The 27,474-nt window shown below is 40.7% G+C and overlaps 1 protein-coding gene and 1 long non-coding RNA gene across 5 annotated transcripts in view; one reads left to right on the forward strand and one right to left on the reverse strand.

Moving 5' to 3' along the window:
- Positions 1 to 933: 933 nt before the first annotated feature.
- The window catches only part of slc6a8 (solute carrier family 6 member 8), a 34,984-nt gene continuing 8,443 nt past the window's right edge, over positions 934 to 27,474 (reverse strand). For 3 of the 4 annotated variants that reach the window (XM_063882308.1, XM_063882318.1, XM_063882302.1), the window contains exons 3-14: positions 22,213 to 22,344; positions 20,649 to 20,916; positions 18,197 to 18,329; positions 15,110 to 15,244; positions 14,800 to 14,903; positions 14,029 to 14,153; positions 11,789 to 11,901; positions 11,551 to 11,688; positions 10,826 to 10,928; positions 9,723 to 9,823; positions 9,079 to 9,249; positions 934 to 7,525 (exon numbers count right to left, since the gene is read on the reverse strand). In XM_063882308.1, coding sequence (XP_063738378.1) covers positions 7,391 to 7,525; positions 9,079 to 9,249; positions 9,723 to 9,823; positions 10,826 to 10,928; positions 11,551 to 11,688; positions 11,789 to 11,901; positions 14,029 to 14,153; positions 14,800 to 14,903; positions 15,110 to 15,244; positions 18,197 to 18,329; positions 20,649 to 20,916; positions 22,213 to 22,344 — 1,658 coding nt within the window. In that variant the 3' untranslated portion in view covers positions 934 to 7,390. Of the gene's footprint in view, positions 7,526 to 9,078; positions 9,250 to 9,445; positions 9,568 to 9,722; positions 9,824 to 10,825; positions 10,929 to 11,550; positions 11,689 to 11,788; positions 11,902 to 14,028; positions 14,154 to 14,799; positions 14,904 to 15,109; positions 15,245 to 18,196; positions 18,330 to 20,648; positions 20,917 to 22,212; positions 22,345 to 27,474 lie in introns of all 4 variants that reach the window. The other variant, XR_010165706.1, reaches the window with a different exon arrangement.
- LOC134863697 (uncharacterized) lies at positions 7,254 to 10,454 on the forward strand. The gene is made up of 3 exons (XR_010165709.1): positions 7,254 to 7,513; positions 9,089 to 9,295; positions 9,400 to 10,454. It is a non-coding gene; the product is annotated as an uncharacterized LOC134863697 (long non-coding RNA).

The raw sequence follows: 27,474 nt of genomic DNA on the forward strand, positions 1-27,474 counted from the left end.
AAGAAGCAGAAGAAGCAGAAGAAAGCAGAAGACAAGAAGAAGAAGAAGAAGAAGAAGAAGGTGGTAGACTCTGTATTTCTGTCTCCGACTTCGTGGAAGTTCAGCCTGGTTTCAGGGTGCTGCAGAGAGGCCTGGGCCAGAGGCTTCCTCAAAACACAAACACAGCAGAGATTCTGTTTTTGATATCTGTCACAGGATAGAGTTGTGTTTTGGTTTTTCTAGAAAAGCAGAACTTTCTTTCTTGGTAGTTGAAATACGAGTAGCTGCAACATTTCCGGTTTTAATCCAGTTGTTCCTTTTGAACTGTCTATATATCCCCACATGATGCCAACAGTATGAAAGCTATTTAGACCCTAACAGAAGTAGCTGTTTTAGCAAGAAACTTGCTGGGATTTTCCTTTTGCTGTCATTCTGAATCCATATTTATATATGTTGATCCTCCTTGTAGTGTCTTTGTCGTCTTTATGTGTTTTTTTACTCATTTGAGTCTCTTTGTACTCAAAGAAACCAGCCATCTCTAAGGCTTTCTGGAGGTTAACTAGTTTAAATATAAATACCGAATAACTGCAAGGCCTTAAACGCATCCATTGGACTCCTTTGTTTGCTTCCGGAACACAGTGACATCACAATGGAAACCTCGCATTCTTCTATTGGCAAGCGCTCCAACACATTGTACGTTATGGGCTAAGGGGCGGGACATCTCTAGGTGGTTGACCAATCACAACCACAGGGCCGGCCAGCTAACCAATCAGAGCAGGCATTTAAGCATGGAGACATGTCACAGCAGAGACAAGAAATACTGATATGAACCTACAAATTAGACCCTTTAAAACATCTCATTTACAGGAATAAATAAAATATAGTAATCCTCCTTTGATCCTCAAACTTCTGTGTTTCAAACCACAATGACTCAAAATGAAGCAGAGACGCTGATCTGTTTGTCATGACGTTAGTTTTATTGCCTTTGTTTTATTCTGTGTTTTAATGAGCACAGTGATCACAGTGGCTTACAGCATGAGACCCTCGCAGGGGTCAAAGGTCAATGAAACAGGTGACGTCCTCAGGGGCTCAAAGTTAACTCTCATCATCCACCAGTCTGCATTCGTTTTGGCTGTGTGACTCGTTAACGTGGAGCCCCGAGAGTCGTTAGTACACATCTAGGAACTAATGAAGCTACTTTAATCACCTTGTAATCGATTGTCTCTAATCTACAGTTATGTTTGTATGGAAGACTGGAGCGTTACAGGAAGTCACACAGACACAGGTACAACAGAAATGACGGACGGCGGGACGGATGAGGCAACGTGAAGCTGAGTTTGGGCCGGAAACATCACAAAATCATCTTCAGCACCAACGTGAGAGAAGGTGAAAGGTTTGAATTGGACACATATCTTATTGAATGCCTTTTATCCAATAAAATTATATTTTTGGAATAAAAAAATTAACTGATTGGAGAACTACATTTCCCACAATGCTTTGGGGGATGTAAACGCTAAGTAAGCGACTTTTTGCAAGATGTTTTTTATCGTATCATAACGTCATTTTCTCCGACTTTATGTAGCTCATCAGGAACATCGTTTCAAACGTTTGTTACTTTGTTGATTTAAAAAAAAAAAATATCGATGAATTTTGGGATGTTTTTGCTAAAACAAAATGTGTATTTTTAAGGTTTCCAGCCCAAACCGGTGACAAGCGCCCCCTGCTGGTTCATCTGATCCGACCTCAGTTTCCCCAAAAATGTGAACGTAAGAGCGTTACTTAAAATCCCAATCAAATATCTTTTGAATTTCAGAAACAACAGATCCCAACAGAAACAAACAAAAACAACTCATTTTTGTCCCTTTTGAGCTTCCGTATTTCTTTATTCTGGAGGTTAAAAAACACTTTGGCAATGTTTTTGGCTATAAAATCATTGACAATATTTCTCAAAAAGTTGCCCTATAAAACAAGATGTATCTACAGTAAAATGAAGCAGGAATCACATGTTTCATTTTCTTTAACAAGCTGAGAGAAGAGGACGAGGTTTTTGGGGAACAGACGCTCTGTGATGGAAACCAGCGGAGTTGGTTGGACAGAATCGATGATAAAAAGCTTGAGAAATATTTCCTAAACTTTCTCTCTCTTTTTTTTTAGAATAAGGTAACCAAATATTTGTTACTGCAGAGAGTGATATATATGCCATTTCATTTTGTTAACCAATCAGGGCTTCCTGTGCTGTCTCCGGGCAGATTTGATCATCGATTCTGTCGCAACAAGGATATTTTTGGCAGAGAGCACAAAGACAAAATGACATGAAACATCAGATTTTGGTAATGTACATTTTCATTTCTTCAAGCTGTGTTTTTCCTCATTTTCTTTAACGGCTGCAGATGTTTTCTTATTAATTATTCCCCCCCCCCCCCTCTGACCCACCAGGCTCCAGACATTTAAAAAACAATGATAATTAAAACTTAAAAAATATAATAATGATTTGTGTTAATGTCATTTTTAAATAGAATACTGCTGTAGGTTAGTTTAATTAGTGTAATGTTTGTGGCCTCTACAACATATAATCTCACTAGTTTAAATCCTCACTAATAATCTCTCTATGTACTCCATTTAAATCCACCAGACCGGCCAATCGATACGCAGAAAATTGTTAATTTCATCATTAATTAGTGTTATTTCATTAGCCGTTAACTCACTTTTTAATTCATTACACTTGACTCCTAAAACTGATGCTTTTAGTCCAAAAAGTTTGGATTAATTTCCAATAACTAGATCATTTTTACAGGTGAAATCAGTATTTTTTGACCATCACTTTGAATATAAATTGGTCATTTTTAACTTGTAATTGATTAAATTCACCACACAACTGAATAGTTTTGTAGATAATTCAAACGATATTAATACTGTGACAAATAATCACAATATAAACTTTAGATCCATTCAAATTGGCTTCAATTACCTTGGACGTCAGTTTTTAGACAGTAATTAACTTTACCAATTAGGACGCCAATTAAAGGTTTGTTTGTAATAGGGATTAAGCAAAAACTACCTGCCCGAAATTCATGATACTTGGTGAAATGGTGACGCATCACCCCATAAAGAAGCCATTATATTTTGGATCGATCCGAATCGCTCACCCTGTGTCACAGTGATTGGCTGGTCTGGTCCTGCTTCATCATTTTGATTATTTAATTGGGCAAGCAGAGGCTCTGATTGGCCTAAACAGGATTAAACCACATTCAGTTTAGTCTGTTATTATTCTCACTTTAAAAGAAAATGTCATTTCTTTGTTTATGTGAAATTAAATTCAGTTTATTTTGCTGCTTTAGTTTTGAAGAGGCAGACTTGGCTACAGGAACTCTCCATATATGGTCGTGTCTCATTTGCTGGTTTACCATATATGGTATCGATATCCTATGGAGGCTCCCACTGACTGCTGGGATGTGTAGTTCTTATTTTCTACTACAGTTAATATTATTGATATTTTAACTGAAGATATTTCCCAGGTGTAATAGTGCAGGTGGGAGTGAGAGGTTTATTCTGCCTATTTCTACAAAAACTGACAATTAATTATTTTAAATGGCAGTTTTTCAGCCTTTAAAACTTTTTTTTATCCTAATTTTAAAAACAAAGTGCTGTATTTTTAATCATGTGCCATAATGTCGACATTTTGTAAATTAATTCTATGGAAAAAAACAAACAAGCAGGTTGTATTTATCTGCTTGTAAAATAATTAGAATGTGAGTCTGAGCCGTGACGGGGTCTGAGGATGAAATACTGATATTCAGAAATACACAGAGAAAAAATTAAACCATCTAAAACTAAAACTCTTCAAAACACTTAGAGCACTTTGAACAAAGACATAGAATAACATTCCCTTTCGTGGTGTGTTCAGAGACACACGAAGCCTTAACGTCACTGCATCGCAGCAAACCCCGCCAAAATAAAAGCCCTGCCTATCGCTGATTGTTCCCATTAGCCGGTCAGACACCAATTAAAAGTCTCGCAGCACCAACGTTTTCAAATAATACATTTGTAATCAATAAGGGACGTAGATCCATAGAAATGTGACACTTTAAAGTCCAATTAAACACAATTATCTTCAGTTTTAGTTTTTAATTGACACATTTTGAATCCTTCGTGATTTTCAGAATAAAATATTTCCCTTGGTGCTGGACAAACTTTAAAGCAGCGACGTGAAACAGGCCGAGGAGGGAAGTGTTTCGAACAACACTCCCAGAATCCTCTCCTGCTGCCAGCCGACGCCGCCGCTGACAAGACATTTGCATAAAAAGCTGAAGGGAGTTTTATTTTGAAAGGTCTAAATGGGAAGTGAGGTAGCCGGCGTCGCTTCGTCGCTGGTGTTTCGCCGGCTAAAGCGCGAACAAATCAGCCGTGAAATCATCATCAAAATCACATACTGCATCAAATATAGATAACGCACAAAGATATTCAATATATATATATATCTGTCATACTGTATGTATCAGCAAAATAAAAGCCTCCACAAAATAAATCTCTGATTCATTTTACAATATGTAAAACAAAACATGATTTCTAGACATGATTCTTCCGGAAAGTGCTAGCCACATTATTTTACAACAATGTGCAAATGTATATTTTTAATAATATATATATATTTTACATTCTAATCGTTATGTGATAGGTGGATGGTGAGTGGTTGCTCGGAGACAGAGTTGTAGACACGCCCCCTCCCCCCCACGCAGACTGCTGATTGGTGGGATTTTAAAGCAGAGCCGTACTGTGATTGGCTCTGGAGTTAAGACAACGACGTAAGGCAACGCTTGGCATCAGGTTGAGTCCTCAGGCTCTCATCTCTCCACCAGCTGAACATGGGTAAATAATAAACACTGATTTCACTTTTTTTTCGACCAAACAAATTAAAAAGTCATTTTAACAACACATTGTTTTTGTTGTTGAGTTTCTTGTGTATTTCCCTTTGAATTTAACATTTTTACACTTTTAGTTTAGCTAATATAAAACATGTTTGATGGATTTTTAAAATGTTATTGGATTAGAAGTTGATCAATGCAATTTAATATAATTTAATATAATTTGAAAAATGTTGAAATAATACAATTTAAATGGTGGAAATGTTAGGACTTTTTTGAGCAAATAAAAAATAAAATTCTGCATCATGATCATTTTTATGAACGACCTTTGAGAATCAGCGCTCTAAAGTAAGCTCTTACTAATATCTATATTTGAGTTTGAATTGTGTATCTATATTAAGACCTCACATCCATTTACGATGAGGGTCTTTTTATTGACATTTAAAAACAATGAAATATCGTCAAATATTTTGGTCATCTGCATTGCTGCTTTTTTATGTGCTGAATACAGATGTGCAGAACCAGTTCAAGACTAAATCTGGTCCTGTTATCAGACTTTATTCTAACCCCGGAAACCAGATTATGGGGTTTTACTGTTTTTCTATCAGCTGCTAAAGAGGAGAGCGTGATGTTTGGTGGGAGGACTTCAGCCTTAATGATGCGACGAGGCAGAGAAGAAGAAGAACTGTGTTGATATTAAATGATATTGGCAGCCTGGAGCGCTGATCTGGGATCAGTACCGCTCCGTTTGGCACTTCAGTCGACCCGGCGTGGGGGGGCGCAGAACGAAGACCCAAAGATTAGAGGTCAGATCCAGCGTGGTTTCAGTCTCTGTGTTCACAGACTGGGACTACTGGTGGACTCAGGAGGAGGAGAATATCAGGTGTTTAATCTGCTAATTAAGATTAACCTGTCGTGAGAGTTTGTGATGAAGTGGAGTTGATTTAGTTCTTCAGCTTTGCAATAAATCCACAAACTGAACCTGGAGCAGGTAATCCTTACTCCAGGATTTGCTTCAAGTAATAATTGTCTTTATTTAATATTAATCTGTCCATGACTGTTGATCAAACCATTCAATTAGTCTGCTACATGTCAACATTTCCTTCTGTTATTGCCTTTTTTTGTCTGAATTACAGTCAAAAAAAAATGCAGCTTTTTCTTGATAAATGTTTTGCCAATTAATCAATTATTAATATCATTGCTTTGGATAAAGAAGTAGAAAAATGAATATGAATAAGGTAAATGCTGGTTCATTTTCTCCTTGGGTCAAGCAAGTTAAGATTGTCTTACTAAATATTTAATGTGTTTATTTGTTTGCAGAGAAAACTGGAACTTGAAGCTGATTTTTGCTGAGAAATCCCAAGCTTTGTGGTCAAAATCTCCAGAAAAGAAAATGTAAATTTAGCTTTTTTTTAGATGATTTAAGCTTCTCTTCCATCATCTTTACTGAGTGAATTAGAAAGTAAATAAGACACCTGGATATAATACTACATTTGGGTCAAATAAACCGCACTAAATGATTAATGACTGAATTCTCACCGGAGCTTTCCTTCTAATATCACCAAGGTGTGAAAACAGAGGCGGGCGGTCAGAAAACGTCACGCTGTTCATTCACAGTTTTTAATCTGGATGCAAGCTGCTATAAAAAAAACAAACAAACGATGAGGAAGACTTCAGTCCTGATCCGGTTTTTAGATCAATAACAATCAGAGCGTCTCAGAAAGTGCTCACAAACAGACTCGAAGACATCAGGACCGACGGTGCGTTCACTGGCGAGTTTAAAGCTCCGTAACAGGAGGTAAAACCACTCAGAAGTGGCTACGTTTCCTCGTCCGATTGCAATATGGCTTCCATCTTTCCTTTAGTGTTTTACGCTTCACAACAGGACTGACAATCAAAGGCCTTTTTTTACATCCCGTTACGGCGCAAACGACCTCTGTTAATTCTCCCGGTCTGTCTACAACTCCGTCTGAAGAAAGGCCATTACACACACACAGAAAGTGTCAGAAAGTTTACCCACAAGTCTCGAGCACCAGTCCCTGTTGAGGCAGTGTGTGTGTTTTTGTGTGTGTGTGTGTGTGTGTGTGTGTGATGGCTGTGTGTTTGCATGTCCACCCCGCCCACCCAGAGACAAGACACTGCAACATGGAGGAAGCCCAGCAGCTGTTTCTGAACACAGTGAAACTCTCTCTTCTGCAGCTCCTCCAGGAAAAAAGCTGTTGCATGGCCTCAGTGACATATTATATTTACACTTTGAGATGGAGCCCTTTGCAGGTAAACAACACATTTATCTGCTGGTTTTCAAATCTCACATTTGGGTTGAATTTCGAAGGGGGAAACTAGGAAGTTGTTGCAGTGATTGTTTAAATCCACCTGGAGGAGCTGCTTTGTTCTTTAATTCGTTTACAGGGATGGAAAATCTTCCAGCTTTGGTCTGCCCGGTGACGATCGAAGGAAGGCCACCGATTGGTTAATCCGAGGAAGACGACCAATCAGTGGAGGCGGAAGTCATCTTGTCGTAGGTGGGATTGGTGGAGATAGAGTCCGGCCTACATGACGCTCTCGAAAATGATGACCTTGTTCTCGTCTGTGCCGGGGGACATGGAGGTCAGGGACCTGATGTCGGGGGCCATGTACTCCAGGTGGTGGGGCCCCCACACCGGGGTGGTGAGGTGAGCCCAGCGCTGCAACACACAGCAGGAAGCATTAGGATGTATCCTCCATTACAGCTGTCACATATCCATGTTACAAACAATATAAAGGAGCGTGCAGGAGCCAGATTTGGGTGTTATGGGTTTCTATTTATTGTGTAGTTTGCGGTGTTGGGCGTGCACTGGAGTTTGTGGTGGAGTAAGGGGTTGTTTCACCTGGCGGCTCTCACCTGCTCTGTGTGGTTTTGTATGGAAAGAGAGCGTGGAGTCGGGAGGTGAAACTTTTTATTGACTGCAAATTTATACTGAGATCCTGCAACATTTTTCCATCGCAACGTCCTCAACCATCACTGATTAAAGCACTTGGATATTTTCGCTTGTTGTTTCTACAGTAAATGGCCAAAGTGGAGCAATGTTTGAGCGTGTCAAAGTGCTGATCTTCTCTGATTAAGTCCCGCTTTTAATTGGACTGCCTATAGCCGCCACAGTAAGGTTCTGATTTATTAAAAAGTATCTCCAAAAGGTGGAACAAGTACTACTTTTACTTTATATCTCACCTAAAAGTAGCAGTAGCATTTTAGAGAACATAGTATATTCTATTCCTGCTCCGACTTTTACTTACAGACTAACAGACTTTGTCTTTCCTTTATGGCGTCTTTGGTCGCATCAGTCGTGGATCTTCTACTAGTTTTTAAAACACCTGTAGGACCTCCTGCTGGTCTTCTTTGCTCGTTAATCTTTTGCATTTTGGAAACAAATATATATTGTGCACATATAACCCCAGCAGTACCGCGGCATCAGGACTAAAACCATCAGACTCAGAGATTCCCCCCCACAGGTCATAAGACTATTAAACACCTGATCCTGTAAGGTTCATAAGCATTCATCTGTTTGCATCTTACTTTTTATTTATGTGTGTATCATATTATATTATTATATTCCATGCACTATTTCAGTTTTTATTTACTTGCCCATCTTCCATCTTTCTCTTTCACTACTTTATTTTGATGCTGGTCACTATTTGTATTTGTTTTATGTCCTCACGTCGCATTGTTGGAATATCTACACAGTATCTGCTGTGCACGGGATAATAGAGCCTTTGAATCTTGAATATAAGTACACAAGTTCCATAAAAAATGACAAGCTTGAGAATATATTCATCCCTTTAACGACGCAGCTGATAAAGAAAGGTCTACTTTTGAATATCCCAAATACCGTTAAGAAGCTTTACTTACAAATGTAGACTATCGGTCATATTATTTTGAATATTTGGTGTGATTGATCTCAGTCTGCAAAGTAACTATTGTTTTAAATGAAGTACAGCACTTGAATGTAATGAAATAAAACCTTGAAAGAGAAGCGCAGTGAGAAATGCGTCACCAATTTTCTATGTTTTTATATATAACGATCTGCACCTGAATTGTTAACATAAGTGAGTGCGTGTGTGTGTGTGTGTGTGTGTGTGTGTGTGTGTGTGTGTGTGTGTGTGTGTGTGTGTGTGTGTGTGTGTGTGTCTGTGTGTGTGTGTGTGTGTGTGTGTGTGTGTGTGTGTGTGTGTGTGTGTGTGTGTGTGTCTGTGTGCTGACCTCTTTGAAGGTGCCCTTAGCACTGAAGAGTTTGTACAGGATGCTGACGGGGATGCAGAGCATGGAGGAGAGAGCCAGACACCATCCGATCACCTCCCCCCACCACGGGTAGACGTACGTGTTGTTGTAGGTCAGCGGCTTGTAGTTCACCAGGTGGAAAATGAAGATTCCCTGCAGAGGAGAGGACAGAACATCAAGCATAAAACCAGCTGTCATGGTAAGGAAAAAACAGCTGGAGGACATTTCCCCCGGACAAACCCTAGACTATGCATTTCTTAATTTACGTTTAATAAAGTCTATCCATTTCTGCCTCTTATCCAGGTGTCAGTGGCAGCAAGGTAAACAAGGTAGACCAGACGTCTCTCACCCCAGCAACATTTCCCAGCTCTTCCCGGGGATCCCGAGGCATTCCCAGGCCAGATGAGATTTATAATCTCTCCGGCGTGTTCTGGGTCGACCCCGGGGTCTCCTAACGTTCTCGGGAAACCTCTAAAGGAAGGCACAGCGGAGGGTCCTGATCAGAAGCCTCAACCGGCTCCTTTCAACATTAAGGAGCAGCAGCTCTACTCCGAGTATGAATAAACAAAATCACTCAGTTATTTGTTTTTGTTTTCCTCTACAGGACCCGCGTTGTTCGGTCTTACCATGCAGACGCACGGCGTGATGAAGGACCAGCACCACTTCATCCAGGGGAACGGCCGGTAGCCGATCATACGGGCGACATCGTCCATGAAGCGGTCGGCACCTGCAGGGAGGAGAGCGAGCGTCGGTCAGTGGGTCTGCAAAAACTGCAGGAGTATTAGAGATAGGAGAAGTCCTTTTTTCACTCTTAAATCTTTTCTGCTCAAAAACATTGGCAAACAATAACTTTAGTGCTTCTTAAATTACTATCATCTTTTGGGGGTGTTATATTTTGCTTTTTTTCGACTAAACATATTTTGACTTTGTGATAAATGGTGTGATATTACCCTAGGAACAATCATGTCTCAACAAGACCTTCACAAACTCATTCATGCGTTGGTTTTCAGCAGGCTCGATCCCTCAGAAAAATGCAACTCATCCAGAACGCTCACTTATAAAACACTGAAGGATTACGAGCCAATCAGAGCTCTCAGATCTTCGGGGGGCGGGGCATTGTTTCCTCGGGTCAGAACCACGGCGAAGCTGCTTTTAGTTTTTTACGCACCTTCAGAACACCTGAGGTATTTTAAGTCGAGGTAAACGTGTATCTGTACTGCTGCTTACCCAGAAGTCATTTCACTTTGTTTCATCCTTCACTTCTTGCAGCATCGTCTGTATTTACATTTCTCTTCTATGAATCTGTTATTCCACCGTGTTTCTTTCCTATCTAAGTATTGTGTGTTCATGTTGAAGTAAAGCACTCTGAATGGTTTATATTTAACTAGATTATTTCATTTTCATGGTATCTGTGCTAAATAAACTATATTTCCTGATCTTAACGACATCCTTTCCCATGATGAACTTCACTTGAACATTCTACTTGATAACATGTGATGGACTCGTGACACACCAGAACATTTTGAACTTTGAAAAACTATACTTTAACAAAGTGAACTGTGACCTTCTTTACTGTAACACCATATTACACAAGTATTCACACACCTATTTTTGAGATCAGATCCTTTACCATGGTGCACCACACTGTGCGCGCCTGTGTGTGCGCGCGTGTGTGTGTGTGTGTGTGTGTGTGTGTGTGTGTGTGTGTGTGTGTGTGTGTGTTACATACCGTAGACCCAGGCAACTACTATGCATTCCCAGAATGCTTGCCACAACAGGCTCATTCCACTGGCTGAATAGTAGTCAAACAATTGGAAGACGTACATCCCAGCCTGCAGACGTAAAGAGAGAGAGACAATTAAATAAAACGTAAACAAAGATCATTATTTATTTGTCCCAAAGTGCGGGAGTTTGCCGCATTACAAAGCTCAGAGATAATGCAATAAACAAGAGGAAGTATAATAAGAAGAAGGGGCTAAGCATTTACAATTCTGAGGTACTTACTTGAGTATTTCCACTTTATGCTTCTCAATACTTCTACTCCATTACATTTTAGAATCTAGTATTGTACTACTACCATCACGCATTACCCAAATGACTTTAATAACAATTCTGATTAAAAATATAGAGTATAAAACACTGAACTACAGTGGAAAGATTAATGATCTGATATGTATTGATGTATTTCATTTATTATTATTGATTTCTATCCAATATGGAGACACAAAACCCAGGTTCCTCCAGGATAAATAAGGTTTTCTGATTGTGACTTAATTGAATTTACTGTTGATTTTGCACCAAATTTAACCCATTAATCACCTGATGAGTTTTCAGTAAGTTCAGCCATAACTTCAAATCTCTGTGTTCCCTTTTCTTGCTTCTTCTTATGAATAAAGAAGACACTTTCTTTAATCGTTTCTTTACACTTTGGAAGAACCAGGGGGTTGTTTGTACCTGTGTCACCATGGAGAGGTCGATGATGAAGCACAGCAGGCAACACACGGCCACAGAGATTTCCCTTTTGTAGCGATACTGGCTTTTTCCAGGAAACAGATCCAGGATTCCCGTCACGAAACCCTCCACCCCCACAAACTGGAGACAAAGACAGAGACACAGATACATAAAACACTTGTAGAGAGACAGGATAACTCTGTAGGAAAGCCACAGGATGTGGATTAGGTCTTTCACCAACCTGACTGTCGAGTCCCAGCAGCAGCAGCATGAAGAAGAAGAGCGCGGCCCAGAGAGGAGCCACCGGCATCAGACTCACCGCCTTCGGATACGCGATGAAGGCCAGACCGGGACCTGCAGCACACAGGAGGACAACACTGAGCGGATGAGAGGAACTCTGGGTAATATATCTGTATGAATGTGGAGTAGTGGACGCTGAGCTCTGATTGGCTTACGGCACAGCGTTGAATAAAAGGCAATATTTCTCTTCATGCCAATCATTTGTATTTCATTCTATTCAGCCTTTTATACATGAATCAAGTGTGTGTGTGTGTGTGTGTGTGTGTGTGTGTGTGTGTGTGTGTGTGTGTGTGTGTGTGTGTGTGTGTGTGTGTGTGTGTGTGTGTGTGTGTGTGTGTAAATATATCTAAGCTTTAGCAGGTTGACCCTAAACCTTTGCATGCAGCATGTGTGAATTGATTGACAGGTGCATCATCCAATCAGCAATCAATCAATTAGTCCACATATTAAAGGAGCATTATGCACAGTTACATTCACTGTTTATGCTCATTAAAAAGGGCTGCTTAAACAATCCCTCAGCTGATAGCACCACACACACACACACACACACACACACACACACACACACACACACACACACACACACACACACACACACACACACACACACACACACACACACACACACACACACACACACACACACACACACACACACACACACACACACACACACACACACACACACACACACACACACACACACACACACAGTGATGCTAATACTTTAAACCAATGTAAACGTGTCAGTAGAGTAAATTGGATTTACTTTTGTTCCTTTTGCAACGAGGTTAAAATAAAAAAGATACATGTCATCCCGCTGGCACAACTGCTGACACACACACACACACACACACACACTTAATCCCTGTCATTAACGTCATTAGTCAGAGTGCACTGAGGCTATTTTATTTAAAACTGCTCCCCCGCACGCCCTTACTCAGCAGTCTGACGCACCCTATGTTTAATTCAGAGTCGGACTCACACTGTAGTATCGGCTCTCATGGCGGAGGATAAAAGTGAATGAAAAAAAAAAGAGGAGAGGATAAATTATAAATAATTTATGAGAGAAACGTGAATCCTAGAGGAGCTGCAGAGCGAGGCCTTCTGTGGAGACACTAAATATAACCGGGAGTTTGTGATGTCACGTCATGTGCTTCAACACTATTAATACAGTTGACTGACACACACACACACACACACACACACACACACACAGCTGGCACTGAGTGAAACACATAGCCCTGAAGCCAACAGTATCCTTTGTTTGACCCAAAAATTGTGACAAAAACCCTCTGTGAAATGTTCCTGATGTACATGAACGCCCCATAGTGAAATAACTCATTGTGCAGCAAAGTTAACTCCCGAAAACAAGATTAAAAAAACACATTTTCAGGACTTTCAGGAAGCAGCTCCCCTGATAGTTTAGTTTAGTTGCACTTTGATCATCACATAAATGATATAAAACTGACCAAATATTCATTTATTTTGGGGATTTTAACCATTTAAATGTCTGTTTCTGCTGCAGTTTCTCACAAAAGATGTAAAAGAATATTTAAATACTAAATGGTGCATTTTTTGCAGCATTATATTGAACCTTAGAGGACATCAATGTAACATGAAACCTAAAAGAATGATGCTATTATTATTATTATTATTATTATTATTATTATTATTATTATTATTATTATCATTATTATTATTGCCTTTTATAATCATGCTAATTATTTTGGGTATCTGTAATTTAATTTAGGATTTGTTATTTTTATTTTTTTATATATTATTACTATTTATTTGTTTTGTATTGCTGGTTTTATTTTTCTAAATTATGTTAGCTTAGTTTTCTTTTTTTGATTTGTGTTTTTCTTTGTTGTTTGTAGGGGAGCTCCGTGTATAACCCAGAGGCTTCTCAGACAAAATTCATGTGTGTGTTATTGTCTAAATATGATAAAACTGCAGCCAAATGGCCTCAATATCTCCTGTGTGGGAGCGTTAACCTCTGACTGATATAAAGAGCTTTTGTTCGGCAGCCTCTGAGGTTTAGAGGTATTCAGGCCACACCAGAGCTGCTGAATAACCCGTGATATCTCTAATAAAGTCACTTCTCTTCTTCAGGAGAGAGAGATAAATAGAGTGTGTGTTTGAAAGGAACAGCTGGTGTTTTTGTACTTCCTTTTTTACCTGATTCAGCAACCTGTGAGATGTGCACTCCCTGCTCTGCAGCCATGAAGCCCAGAATAGAAAACACCACGAAGCCGGCGAAGAAACTGGTCCCGCTGTTTATCATCGCCAGGACAAACGCATCTCTGCAGGACAGGAGAGACGGGGGGGGTGGGATAATATATCATTACAACAATACACTTTATTATTTATATATAGTTTGGCTTTCTTTATGCAATAAATGCAGCGGAAAGTGTTTTATAATAACATTAAAAAGACTGGAATAAAAATAAAAAAGGAATAGAATCTGAAAGTGAACGGAGAAAAAGAGACTTGAGATTAAAAAAAACAAGATAAAAAAAGCAGAAAAGATAGAAAATAATAATAATACTAAATTCAAATGTAATTAATAAAATATGTATAGATAAAAAAAGTACATTATCATTTACCTATTATATTATTATATTAGGACTTTCTTACGTCCCACAGGCAAATACTTTTCTCAGTGAAAGTTGGACGTACTTGTGATTTCCCTTTTTAGCAACTTCTACTTCACTTCATTTTAGATATAATTTACTTTTAATCCCCAACACTTTACCGACAACTTTGTTCCTTAAAAGATAAAGTGTTCCTTCAGTTGTTTGATACATTTCTCCTCCTTATTAAGCTAAATAAAGCCTTTAAAATCGGGAAAAAACAGCAAAATTCAGCAGTAATGTGTGTGTGTGTGTGTGTGTGTGTGTGTGTGTGTGTGTGTGTGTGTGTGTGTGTGTGTGTGTGTGTGTGTCGTACTTGTAGCAGTCGTTGTTGAAGCGGTTGTAGCTCCCCAGAGCGGTCAGCGCTCCCAGTCCGATGGCGTAGGAGAAGAAGATCTGAGTGCCGGCGTCGATCCAGACCTGGACAGAGGACAGAGGTCAGAGGTCAGAGGGAATCCTGTCTCCCCGGCAGCGTGTTTACTATTATTGTTAGACTCATTATCAGTAAACATTCAGAGAGCACTAAAGATTGTGAAAGTCTCTATAAACATTTGTGAATTTGTTTTGTTTTTTCGTTCAGGTTTTCCTGAGAGTCATGATTCGGGGCGACAGTAACCCTCACTGACCTGAGCCTCCCCCAGTTTGGACCAATCAGGTTTGATGTAGAACATGATGCCGTCGTACGCTCCAGGAAGTGTGACGCCTCGGACCAGCAGGATGATGAGGACGATGTAGGGGAAGGTCGCCGTGAAGTACACAATCTGAAACACACACACACACACACACACAGATTAGAAGCTGATGTTTAAGGCTCATTGTGTTCTTCTGCACGTTCCGATCTTTTGCATTAATAATTAAATGTTATATATCATCGGTTTGTCCCTCCTCTCCCCCCTTTAACCTCCTCATTATGACAGTAAACCCACACCACCGGCCAGAGGGGGACAAGAGGGAAATTGGGGCTCCCTCCGTGAGAATCAGGTTAAAAAACAACAACCGCGAGAAGGAAAGCAAACATGAACCTGAACTGAGGAAACAAAAGCAGATGAGACCTGCTGAGACTGGACTGACACACTGACACACACACACACACACACACACACACACACACACACACTGGAATGTGCAGTTTCAGCACCATGGAGAGCATCTGGCCCCAGGTGGAGTCGAGTTTCAGTCATCTCACAGCTGAGGACATTTTTCTACAAATCCCACACACCCTCCTCACACACACACACACACACACACACACACACTCAGGTTAAACACACACACACACACACACACACACACACACACACACACCCACGCACACACACAGGTGGTTGAGTTCATTGCGGTCGTACCGTATAAATGTGTTGCGATGATCCTTTAATAACTTCCTTTAAAGTATTTCAAATGTAAATAAAAGCAGGTTTACTTTGACTTCTTTTCAGTTCTCATACGTGCGATCGGTTTTAATAATTGGTTCCACTCTCTATATTTTATGGCTCTGCATTTACCTCTATGCTGACACCAACGCACCTTTCAAATAAAATGAGGTTCACTTTTAGTCTTAGTGCTACGGATTTATATCAGATCTATGTTATTAGTCATACAAGTTACTGTAAAGCTATTTTTTCAGCTGTCATTGGTCTGTTGGAGCAGCTTTATGAATGAACTCTCTCTCTCTCTCCCTCCCCCCCTCTGTCTCCCCTGCTGTCTCTCACCCCTCTCCTCCCGGACACTCATCTTTCAGCCTCCTGCCGACCGTCAACAATAAAATCTGTTTCTGTTGGTACTGAGAGCCGTGTGAACTCTGTTTGGTTTGTATTCAGACCAGACACACACACACACACACACACACACACACACACACACACACACACACACACACACACACACACACACACACACACACACACACACACACACACACACACACACACACACACACACACACACACACACACACACACACACACACACACACACACACACACACACACACACACACACACACACACACACACACACACAGTACAGTTATGTGTATTTCTCTCTGTGTTACTCTCTATATATATTTATATTCATTATGTTATTTATGACATTTTCACTTTCCTGGGTCTATTTTGCCTCGTAGAATTGGTGGCATATTTTCCCTTTGGATATTAATAAACCTCTTAATCTTATCTAATCTAATTGGAATACACACACACACACACACACACACACACACACACACACACACACACACACACACACACACACACACACACACACACACACACACACACACACACACACACACACACACAGTGTACAGTACAGGGTATTTATACAGTACAGTCCGATTCCTGTGTGTGTGACTCTCAGTCACGTCCCACTGCAGTCAGACTGCCCTCCCTCAGGACGACCAATCACAGAGTGCCACCTCACTGAGCCCCACCCTCTGCCGTAGTCAGGGCAACGCTTAGTCCTGCTATGTGACAGCAGTGTGTGTACGATGGTCATCGTCATGAGCCAATGAAACACACACACACACACACACACACACACACACACACACACACACACACACACACACACACACACACACACACACACACACACACACACACACACACACACACACACACACACACACACACACACACACACACACACACACACACACACACACACACACACACACACACACACACACACTCAGTGAATCACAGCTTTACTGTCTCTTTCCTTTACACTCATTTGAAGGTTGGGTTTTTTTAGGGAACAGAACCATATTTGATCATTTTGGGGAAAAGAATCTGACAATAAGCAAACAGAAGACAATGAAGTGTGTATATTCTATTTAAAGACTTAAAACAAGTCCGATTTATAACTCAGATGAGCTGAAAACCTACCAAATCCAGTTGTTGGGAGGCAGTGTTATATTCTGCAGTCGGATAAAAACCTTGTAAAAACCTGAATCCAGGACAGAATCCAGGACAGAATCCAGGACAGACTAACGGCAGATGGGTTTGGGTTACGTTTGCTCTGTTATTGACCTGATATAGTTCTAGAGTTCAGTCAGCTGTCAGGTGACCTCTTGACCTTCAGCTGTGTTTTGTAATCCCAGCTGTTAGCTTGCTTCACAAACGGACAATGTGTGGTTCTTGTTTTTATGGCATTGTGGGGACCATGTCATTTACCAAACATTGTATGGAATATTATATATTTTGCACCTGTAATGCAAAGATTGGAACATAAAAGCTTCACAAAACCGGTTTGAAAAAAAACTATAACAAATATAAAACAAAAAAATGTTAATTGTTGTTTTTTGGGATGTTAAATGTTAAATGCATTTATTATTATTTATTTATTCTGCCTAAATTAAAACAGATTCAGGATTATTTTCTTACTTTATAAACTTTTACTTTCATTTGTTTTTTTTAACACCAAATTATTTGTTATTTACGACACTTTTTCAAACTGTTTATAAGACGGTAAAATATGTTTATATTATTGTATTAAATGCCTTGTTTGGAACAATCTTTCCTTCATTTCACGAAACTTGGGATACAGTTAGAAAATAAATCACATTTCCAAGGATTTACTTCGCTTAGATTATAAGTACTGAATACACAAAACACCTTTTTGAATCACTGCAAAATGTAAGTTGTGATTCAGAGGACAGATAGTTCAGAAGTGTCTTAATGGATGCTCATGTTGCGTAGAAAGTGTTTGTGTACCTTTCCAGTGGATTTGACTCCCTTCCACACGCAGAAGTAAACCATGACCCAGACGGCAATCAGACACAACATCAGCTCCCAGTTAAACTCTCCAGTTTCCCCCAGACCAGACGAGATGTTCAGCACCTTGTTTCTGCACGGAGAGAAAGTGAGGTTAACATCAGCACCCAGATAAGATAAGCAACAACCCTTTATTGATCCCCACGGGGAAATCCAGGTGTCAACACAGGACAGGAGAGGTAAGAGTTCACACAGGGAGGATAAGAGATCAAATAAGACAATGTTTTGGAAGAGGGATTTTAGCCTTTGCAGACCATTGACATGCACTTTAAAATCTGGACCTAATGCACCAGAAACTAGTTTGAAAACTAACCCTTTTACAGTCTTTTATGGCTTTCTATCTCATCTAATCAGCCTTTATTGGTCCGAAAGCCTTCTGAATGTGCTTTAATCAGTCAGCAATCCCTGATAAAAAGCCTTCTTGTGTAAGTGTGTCAAAGTGTTCTATCCCCCTCTGCTTCCACGTGGACTTTGTTGATGTTTTAGGGGTTTTGTTGCGGTGAGGAACACAGCACCATGTTTCAGACGGGATCAAGAGATTTACACCATGCAGGAGGAGGTTAATCTGCTGCAGCAATAAAAGATAATCTGCAAAAATGACCGATTATAACTCAACTGTAACACGAAGGTCACGTCTTCAGTCTGCAGTTTGAGCTCATGCATGTTTCTATAAGGAAACATAAAGAGGGATAAAGCTGCAGCAAGTAAATGCTTTTTAAATGTGAGAAGAGGATGAAACTGTTGGAGTCAATATTTATGGAAACAGTGTTTTATTCACTATTTTGCAAGAAGTACATTTACTCAGCTTCTGTACTTAAGTATTACTTTAATACACTTTCCTTACTGCATGTTTAACCATGTTATGCTACTTTATACTTCCACTCCACTTCATCTCTGAGGGAGATATTGCATCAAAATGTATAATTCAATAATATGACCTCATGTTCCCAATTTGGCCTTTTTGCAGAATAAGTAGTTTCAACTTTAGTGCTTAAATTACATTTTGATGCAAACACTGAATAAGTCATAAGATTTTGAGTGCATGACTTTTAGGCTTTATATCACTTTTTGTTCTTGTTGTTTCAACACTTTGTGATACTTACGAAGACAAAGCATTCAAATGTATAAATGTCTTATCGAAGCAGCTTGCTGTTATAAAATAAACACATAGTTCATCAATAGCCATAACTGTAGGTATATATGTTCATTAGATTAGGTATCTACTGATTACAGATGTGGAGCAGCTCTCTGGATAGGAGGACTACATTATATTTACTGGATGTCTTTCATATCACTCATTTAAACTTAAGCTAAGGCCAGTTTTCTTTTCCCACAACACCCTTCCTTGTGACTGTATGCCTTCTTTTCAGAAGCGGTGAATCACTGTGAGCATGACTTTATTAGTTCCAGCAGGATACATAATCAGCCTCTGTGGACTTGAATAAATGCAGTAAGGAGTGAGGAGTGAGACTTTCAGGGAAAAACTGAAATATTTCTTGCATGAAAGCTGCAGTAAATCAAGCTTTTGAATTTCTTTCTGCACAAGAATGTGAAAACGCACAGCAACAAGTAGTCCTGTCACCTGATAACCAAAGAGACATTAGGGAGAGATACTGAAACGCACCAAAAAGCGTGACATTTCCGGTACGAATCCATAAGAGAGTGATGTTTTAAAATGATTAAAACGAAGTACAAAACAAACAAAACATTTTTAAAAGTTCATTTTTTTTTGGTATTTGCAATTAAATTTAAGATTGAGACGTTTGATTTAATTGTATTCATTAAAACTGACCCCCACCCAATATTTTTACCCAAACCTGAACCCGGAAACCAATAATAACCAGTTAATAAAAAACCTGAATACCCCAAAATCATCTGGGGTCATATTACCAACACATTTGGTTCGACCCAACCTCACCTGATCTAACCTCTCCACGTAAAAGACCCAACCCAACATGCCCCCCTACCAGAAACACATTGAACCTTTAACCATGCCCTAAAGAACACGATGCTTCAGTATCGCGCAACACAACCCAATGAACCATCCTGCCGCCTGGCCGACCAGAACTCAAAGAAAACACGTTCTCCAGCAACCCTTAGAAAGACACGGACCCATTGAGCTGAACCCATGGAAAACACCTCTTCAACATTTCCCAAGACAACCCAATGAACCCTACCTACCAAAACAGAACTACCAACCACTCTGACATCCCTTCAAGTCAATAACGATCCACTTACCAGAACCTAAAGTAAACAATTCTTCAACAACCCCAAGACAACAAAGACCCACCAACCCAGAACCCCGATAAACCCCAGATTAATCAGGACTAATCAAACCAAACCCAAGCTCACCTGTTCACCAAAACCCAAAGAGAAATGAAACAGAACTCACTCCCAGAACTCGATGATGGGCGACCGGGCGTTGGCGAGTTCGGCGCAGGTCATGTTCCCGTTGATAGTGTCATTGGCCAGCGTGCCGTTGATGCAGTCCTGGTGGCGGAAGATCTCGATGCAGTTGGGCGTGTTCCACTCGTTGTCGCACGTGGACCAAGGGAGGGTGGCGTTGAAGGACTTGATCAGGTAGTAGAAGCCCCAGGCCAACACCATGATGTAGTAGGTGTTGCTGAAAAACACTATCACCATGGAGGCGTAACCCAGACCTGAGGGGGACATGAGATGAAGGGTCAGAAACTAACCAGGCAACACAAGCTGTGGGAAATAGTCCCAATAGCAATCAACCCATCCTAGTATTGGTACAGCCGTCAAAGAAGTCATGCTTCTGGCTTTGTTTGGAAAACTACAGGACAGATGCTCATGAAACTTGGTGGAAAGCTGAAAGCTACTAAAATATGGGGTGGATGCGCAACACACAAATAACACAAGCATTATTTTTGGATGATGATCCCCTGTGGGTCCTCAGATCAGTAAATCATGGGATGTTGACTCTTGGTGTCGTTTCCTTATCGGCTCTGTCTGTAAGAATGTAAAGGTGGAGCTGTGTCAACACCCCCTGAAGTTTAAAGGTCAGGAGAAGGTGGTCTGTGTATCACACACACACACACACACACACACACACACACACACACACACACACACACACACACACACACACACACACACACACACACACACACACACACACACACACACACACACACACACACACACACACACACACACACACACACACACACACACACACACACACACACACACACACACACACACACACACACACACACACACACACACACACACACACACACACACACACACAGTCACCTGTAAAGATCTAACATCTGATAAACGCTGTGTGTGTAGCACTAATAGATGTAAAGGAATCGGGTGGCATGAAAGAGGGTGTGTGTGTGTGTGTGTGTGTGTGTGTGTGTGTGCGTGCGTGTGCATTTTCCTGGTAGTTTTCCAGCCGTGTCTGCAAGCACGTATACAGCAGCATATCACAGATTAACAACTTCCAGATAAACTTTGATAGAAATGTTTGCAGACTGACCTTCACCTGATTACCACGTCCACAAATTTACATCTGTAGTCAAGGCAACGTGACCCCAAACAGGGCTGTCAATGGTTTTCCTTAGAAAGGAGTGCATGCCGCTTTTTATTTAGTCACTGTACTTGGCACGCTTGTAAAATGTATGAAGTGTGCTGTTTATATCCTTTGTTTATGGCCGTGTTTCTGCTGGTATACCAACAATATCTGTTGTGAATCTGGACAGATAGTAGGTCTGTAAAATGAATTGTGATTTAAAAAGAAGGGTGCAAAATTGATATAGTAGCTGCAAGTGATGCACATGAATTCATTATCAAACTCAATCCTTTCCTAAATTGTCCCTACTGAGTGTAAGTTTGTCAGGTTTTTGAGATCTGCTTCGAAGTTTCGTTGTATTTGCAAAGATGCGATGGTGGTTTTAAAGCAAAACATTTGTGGCGTACTGCACCTTTAAAGAGTGGAGCGATGTTCCAGACGTTAATACTGCCGGCCTTCATGAACTGTCCCAGAGCGATCTCCAGGAAGAAGACCGGGATCCCTCCGACAAACACGATCAGCATGTAGGGGATCAGGAAGACGCCTGCAGGGGTAAAGGATCACTTCATGTTAATAAAGGCAGATTCAACACATATGAAGATAAGAGCAGTCTGGAAACTATTCAGTGAGGACGTACTTTTGTAGGTCCACCTAGAAGTAAGCATCAAAAGGGTTTTATTGATAAAAACCCAAAAGGATCTTTCCATTGGAATGTGTAGTTTTGCAGAAAATAAGCTCTTTGGCAAACACACGTTTATGATGCTTACACATTTTGTTCAGCAGGATAATCCCAACCATGTTGACACCACTTTATGATAGTTGAGGTGTAAATGCAATCTAAAAAAGCTAATGTTGGGCTATAAAGGAACTACAGCACGGTCACATGACTTCACGTCACCACCGCTAAGCTAAAGGAGGCTAATGTTGGGCTATAAAGGAACTACAGCACGGTCACATGACTCCACATCACCACCGCTAAGCTAGAGGAGGCTAATGTTGGGCTATAAAGGAACTACAGCACGGTCACATGACTTCACGTCACCACCGCTAAGCTAAAGGAGGCTAATGTTGGGCTATAAAGGAACTACAGCACGGTCACCTGACTTCACGTCTCCACCGCTAAGCTAAAGGAGGCTAATGTTGGGCTATAAAGGAACTACAGCACGTTCACATGACTCCACGTCACCACCGCTAAGCTAAAGGAGGCTAATGTTGGGCTATAAAGGAACTACAGCACGGTCACATGACTTCACGCCACCACCGCTAAGCTAAAGGCGGCTAATGTTGGGCTATAAAGGAACTACAGCACGGTCACATGACTTCACGTCACCACCGCTAAGCTAAAGGAGGCTAATGTTGGGCTATAAAGGAACTACAGCACGGTCACATGACTCCACATCACCACCGCTAAGCTAAAGGAGGCTAATGTTGGGCTATAAAGGAACTACAGCACGGTCACATGGCTTCAGGTCCCCACCGCTAAGCTAAAGGCGGCTAATGTTGGGCTATAAAGGAACTACAGCACGGTCACATGGCTTCAGGTCCCCACCGCTAAGCTAAGGGCGGCTAATGTTGGGCGTGACGACGGTTAGTCGTCTCATTTAGACACTTGTTGGGGAGTTACCGACTTATTTTAGAACAAAACGTTAAAATCTCTTCAGTTTGTGTTAACCACAGACCTAAATTCAGGCTTCTAACCAAAAACAGATTCAGGAAACCATTGACCTCTAGAAGAAGGAACAGGAAGTACTAGAATGCTAACTAATTTCCTGGTTTTGGGAGTCATTCCTTCCTCAATATTTGCTGTATTACCGATATGAAGCATTACAATCTGTCGGCTCCTTTAACGCTGCCTGTCTTTAATAAGTCTGACCAACTCTGGTAGCAATTTGGGTCTCATGTTTATTTCACCAGCATCACGAAGAGAGATTTATGTAACAGAAGAACAGAAAGGAAGTGACTCTTCATCTTTTCATCCTCCTCATCCTTTCTCTCCGTCTCACTGCTCCTGTCTCCTCCTTTTTATTCATATGTAATCCTGTCTCCGTCTAAAGAGCTCACAGCAGGAAAGGAAGAAAGGACAAACGTCCGTGCTCTTTGGCGGGTAAAAATGATAGAACATGTATTTTGTTGATTAAGGAACGGCCCTCGCCTCCCGTGCCACTCGCCGGGTTCACAAGTCTAGACTTCATGGACGACATCAATAGGCTTTTTTGTGCGTTTCACCACGGTACATACGTCCACGTTTCATAGCTTTCACTTCGCATTTTTTCAAACATTTAACAAATCATAGAAATCCACAAATAAGGCATGTTGAAAAAAGGTTTGGATGAAACTCGGGCTAAAATGCAAACAACTATTGACAGATAAAGAAAAAGAAACTTGAAGTACATAGAAGGAGTTTCCCTTTCCTGAAGTGTTTTATCAAGGTTTTCTGTGCATGTAAATGTTCTGCAAAGGCTTGAATCCCTGTGTTCCCTCCAGAGGGAGTTTCCCCACCCACTCCTGCCTGAAACGCCTCCATTGGACTCCTTTGTTTGATTGCAGAACTCAGTGACATCACTACAAAACACTCACGCTCCTATTGGCTAGCATTCCAACACATTGCACGTGATAGGTTAAGGAGCGGGACGTCTTTAAGCGGTTGAACAATCACAACAGAGTCGGCCAGCTGACCAATCAAAGCAGACTTGGTTCTGGTTTCAGACAGAGGGTGAAAAGAGGTGCTGCAGCACAGGCAGTATGAGAAAAATAAAGAGACACTACATACTGATATACACCTGAACATCAGCAGGAGAGGACTCTTTAAAGTAGAGACTCTACATACTGATATACACCTGAACATCAGCAGGAGAGGACTCTTTAAAGTAGAGACGCTACATACTGATATACACCTGAACATCAGCAGGAGAGGACTCTTTAAAGTAGAGACGCTACATACTGATATACACCTGAACATCAGCAGGAGAGGACTCTTTAAAGTAGAGACACTACATACTGATATACACCTGAACATCAGCAGGAGAGGACTCTTTAAAGTAGAGACACTACATACTGATATACACCTCAACATCAGCAGGAGAGGACTCTTTAAAGTAGAGACTCTACATACTGATATACACCTGAACATCAGCAGGAGAGGACTCTTTAAAGTAGAGACGCTACATACTGATATACACCTGAACATCAGCAGGAGAGGACTCTTTAAAGTAGAGACTCTACATACTGATATACACCTGAACATCAGCAGGAGAGGACTCTTTAAAGTAGAGACACTACATACTGATATACACCTGAACATCAGCAGGAGAGGACTCTTTAAAGTAGAGACACTACATACAGATATACACCTGAACATCAGCAGGAGAGGACTCTTTAAAGTAGAGACTCTACATACTGATATACACCTGAACATCAGCAGGAGAGGACTCTTTAAAGTAGAGACTCTACATACTGATATACACCTGAACATCAGCAGGAGAGGACTCTTTAAAGTAGAGACACTACATACTGATATACACCTGAACATCAGCAGGAGAGGACTCTTTAAAGTAGAGACACTACATACTGATACACACCTGAACATCAGCAGGAGAGGACTCTTTAAAGTAGAGACACTACATACTGATACACACCTGAACATCAGCAGGAGAGGACTCTTTGAGATGAATGAATCAAAAATACTTCCTCTCCTTTACTCTGAACTGTTGCAAGAGACATGAATGAACAATTAGGAATGCTCTCCCTCTCTCTCTCCCTCCCTCTCTCTCGTTGGTATTTTAATTGGTGTGAATGAGGGTCCACACACAAACAAACAAACACACACACACTACAGGGGGTAACTGGGTCACAGTTATACCAGGACCTGGAATGAATGGAATCAAACTGGAATGATACTGGGAGGGAGGAGAGAAGGAGGGAGGAGAGAAAGAGGGAGAGGGAGGGTTGATGTGAGCCAGGAGTTATATAACAGCAGCTGCCATTACACACTGAGCTATTATACAATGAGGGAGGGAGGGAGAGAAAAAAGAGAGAGAGAGGGGGAGAGGGAGATTATTTGTGATTAAAAAAGCGTTACTTATAATAACCCTAACCTGTTGTCAGAATGAGCCAACACATCACAGAGCACAAAGTCAGTCACATAATATGGAAGGCCATCGTATCCTCTGCTACAGATCTTCACAAATTGTTGATTTTTTGTTGATCTCTTTTTAAAAGGTAATCTAAAATCAATACGAACACTGGCCTTTCGTTGTGTCCTGCCCTCTTCTGTGTTTATTGAGACAGGAGGAACACAGCGCGGCGAGTTTCCATTCAAAGTTTGTGCATTTTTTGATGTAATTGGTGGAAAATCTGCAAATGAAAATGAATACTTTCCACCTCTTATTGCAGGAGAAGATTAAAATCAGGACTGTCAAGACGTCTCTATGCTAACCCTCAATCAAAGTTGATATTATGATTCCACTGTACAGTCGTTATTTTTAAGCTCAGTTGTGTCTAACGGAATTAAACATGTTTAAAGTTTATTCCACGTTTACTATTTTTATTGCACCATTTAATTCAATGATCTTATTTGTATTTAAAGTATAAAGTATGTTGATTTGTTATTGCAGTTATTCTTTTCCTTTTTCCATCTCAATCCATACCTCTACATAGGTGCTACAAATGTTAGCGTTAGCATTAGCTACTTACATACACACCGTTATTTTGTGTTAGCCTAGCATAGCATAGCATAGCATAGCATAGCATAGTTTAGCATCAACACACACCAGCTGCTGGTGATTCCAGATTGCAGAGCGTCAGGTGGGGGGGGGGGGGGCAACGTCCATTACAGCAGCTCAATAAAAATCCCCACACACACACACACACACACACACACACACACACACACACACACACACACACACACACACACACACACACACACACACACACACACACACACACACACACACACACACACACACACACACACACACACACACACACACACACACACACACACACACACACAGGGCTAAGTGGAGTAATGCTGTTAGCTCGTCAGTAACTCAGTGATGATGGGATTACAGAGCACAATGGAGTTATAATTTACACACACACTCACACACACACATATACACACCAGCTGCCAACACTTCTCACACTACTGTATTATTTATTCTACATTCTTGTAGACATTTTAAACCTCCCAGTTCTTCGTGTATAGTTTTACTTTAAGTCAGACCGTCTCACGCTGCAGTGACTCCCCTGCCCCGCTTCATGAATGAACACCTTGCACTTTAACGCACGCTGCTGCTTTTATGGATATTTTTAGTTTGTAGTTGTATAATTTCCATGATAATTCTTAATATTTAGATATTTGTTAACGGTCTTTTCCCTGCTGTGGGCTGCACGAAACAGCACTTCATGTATCGTCCACAAAAAAATGACAATAAACTGAATCCTTAAAACCTGCAGTTTGAAATCTATTTATGGTGTTGATGAAGATGCTACAGCGAAGTTAAAGGAGAAAAACGACTGGGTAGAAACACTCTGCAACACGTCCTGCACTCAAAACCCTTTTAACTTTAACCAATGTGTTTTTTGCTCATTCATTAAAATCACATGTGGTTTAAAACGGATTTTCCTCTGAAACATAGAGACAGTGCAAAGTCTTGTAAAAGATAAAGCA

This window comes from Eleginops maclovinus, chromosome 1 (genome assembly GCF_036324505.1).
Source record: "Eleginops maclovinus isolate JMC-PN-2008 ecotype Puerto Natales chromosome 1, JC_Emac_rtc_rv5, whole genome shotgun sequence".
In the NCBI taxonomy this organism is placed as follows: domain Eukaryota; kingdom Metazoa; phylum Chordata; class Actinopteri; order Perciformes; family Eleginopidae; genus Eleginops; species Eleginops maclovinus.